Source organism: Anarhichas minor, unplaced genomic scaffold (assembly GCF_050575085.1).
Source record: "Anarhichas minor isolate MPS153535 unplaced genomic scaffold, ASM5057508v1 ptg000026l, whole genome shotgun sequence".
NCBI lineage: Eukaryota > Metazoa > Chordata > Actinopteri > Perciformes > Anarhichadidae > Anarhichas > Anarhichas minor.
Genome location: NW_027466472.1, coordinates 15667189 through 15669031, shown reverse-complemented (window position 1 = coordinate 15669031; position 1843 = coordinate 15667189). Strand labels below are relative to the sequence as shown.

Sequence of the window (1843 nt, the reverse complement as noted above, 5' to 3'; positions counted from 1 at the left end):
TAGAGTAAATTTTGGCTGGGGACACTTGACCTCTTAACTCAAGATACTTAATTATAAATTATAAATTGGGTGTGACTGGAAAGACTCGTTTGGGTTCAATGATCCTGATTGTATGCATGTTTGAGTATGTTAGTCCCCATACTAGCCATTTCACAGAGTGAGACTTTATGTCACTGTATAATATGACCTATTGTGACCTCTAGGATAATCACAGCCTCATGCAACTTCACAACCACAAACTAGATACCTAGGTCATTCAGAGGATGTATGACTTCCCATGGTATATTTACAATGAGCGGATTTCTGAGCACTTTCCAGTACAGAAGTGCTCTCGATCTAATCACGTGAAAATGCAGTTGTTACATAAGTCTCTTAACTGACCTGCAGCAAAAATTGGATTTCTGTGCAGAATTTTGCTAAATGGTTTAAGCTACCACATACAAGCTCAAATTAGCTGGAGACAATGTTCAATGTGATTGGACGATGGGTCTGCCCAATGAAAAGTTTCTGTTCCCGTCAGCCATAAAGCCTGTCTGGTAATCTCCATTGTTGCCTATAGTGAAAGCTGTTTGATTGATGTCAGTTATTTTTGTAAAATCAGACAGCTGGTTACAATTGGTTATAATCTACAATGTCTTTTCCTCAACTTCTTTTTTGTATTATTTTATCTTGATATTTTGTTGAATATGCCTTTGCAGAATGCTTCAATCAAAGTAACAGAATTTATTATTGGTGGTTTTGAATCAACCAACAGACCTATGTTGGTTGGTGTGGTTATTTTGATTACTTATGTTCTAGCCATTCTAGCCAATATATTAAACATCTTCTTCATTATTGTTGACAAGAGATTACACAAACCAATGTATCTTCTGATTTGCAACCTTGCTGTTGTTGATATACTTTACGCCTCCAGTACCGGTCCAACAATGATCGGGGTTTTAGTTGCTGGGGTTAATACTATTTTGTATGTGCCTTGCTTAGTTCAAATGTTTGCTGTACACGTGGGAGGGACGATGGAGATGTTAGCTTTATCGGCTATGGCATTTGATCGATTGATTGCAGTTAGCTATCCCTTTCAGTACCACAGTTATTTAACAAATGTGCGTACTTTTGTCATTATATGTATTCTGTGGGTTGTTGCTTGTGCTTTTGTGGCTGTACTGCTTGCAGCCTTGCTTCCTCTCCCTCACTGCTCCTCAAAGCTGCAGTACACTTACTGTGACTATGCTGCCTTAATACGAACTACTTGTGTTGACTTCACTTACTATTTCAATATGGCTTCCATCATGTTCTTTTTTATTTATTTTTTCACTTTCATTTTGATTTGCCTGTCATACTTATATATCTTATTTTTTGTGAAATTGTCCTCAAATAATGACAAACGAAAAATGGGCAGCACTTGTTTGAGTCACTTAATGGTGGTAACAGGTTATTACCTTCCATCATTTGTCCGCATTGTTTTGACCAGGTTAGGCGTCGTATTACCTCTTGAGGCTAGCCATGGTTTAATGATTGGGACCATCCTCGGACCAACTTTTTTAAATCCTGTGGTGTACTGTCTTAGGACGAAAGAAATTAAATGTAAGATTTTTAAGATATTCAAAAAAGTTGAGATTTCTTAGTAGATTCTTATGAACTGTGACTTTACGATAAAAGTTGTATCCTTTTATGGACAAAGTGTTATGCTAAAATGCTAAAATATATTCATAGTCACATTTTCTAAACTGTTTGCCTGTTAACTGTTTTATGTCAGTAAACTGTATGCCATTGTAGGTTTTGTGAACTGATGTTTGAAATGTATTTAAACTAACATTAGCATAACATGTCACACTATATTTGAGGA

General features: G+C 36.3%; 1 protein-coding gene across 1 annotated transcript; it reads left to right on the top strand.

The window, feature by feature from the left end:
* Positions 1 to 483: 483 nt before the first annotated feature.
* Positions 484 to 1622, top strand: LOC142959425 (olfactory receptor 2T6-like). Its single transcript, XM_076100687.1, has 3 exons — positions 484 to 487; positions 799 to 964; positions 1469 to 1622. The coding sequence occupies exons 1-3, from the start codon at positions 484 to 486 to the stop codon at positions 1620 to 1622; spliced, it is 324 nt and encodes a 107-aa protein (XP_075956802.1).
* The last annotated feature ends 221 nt before the right edge of the window (positions 1623 to 1843 follow it).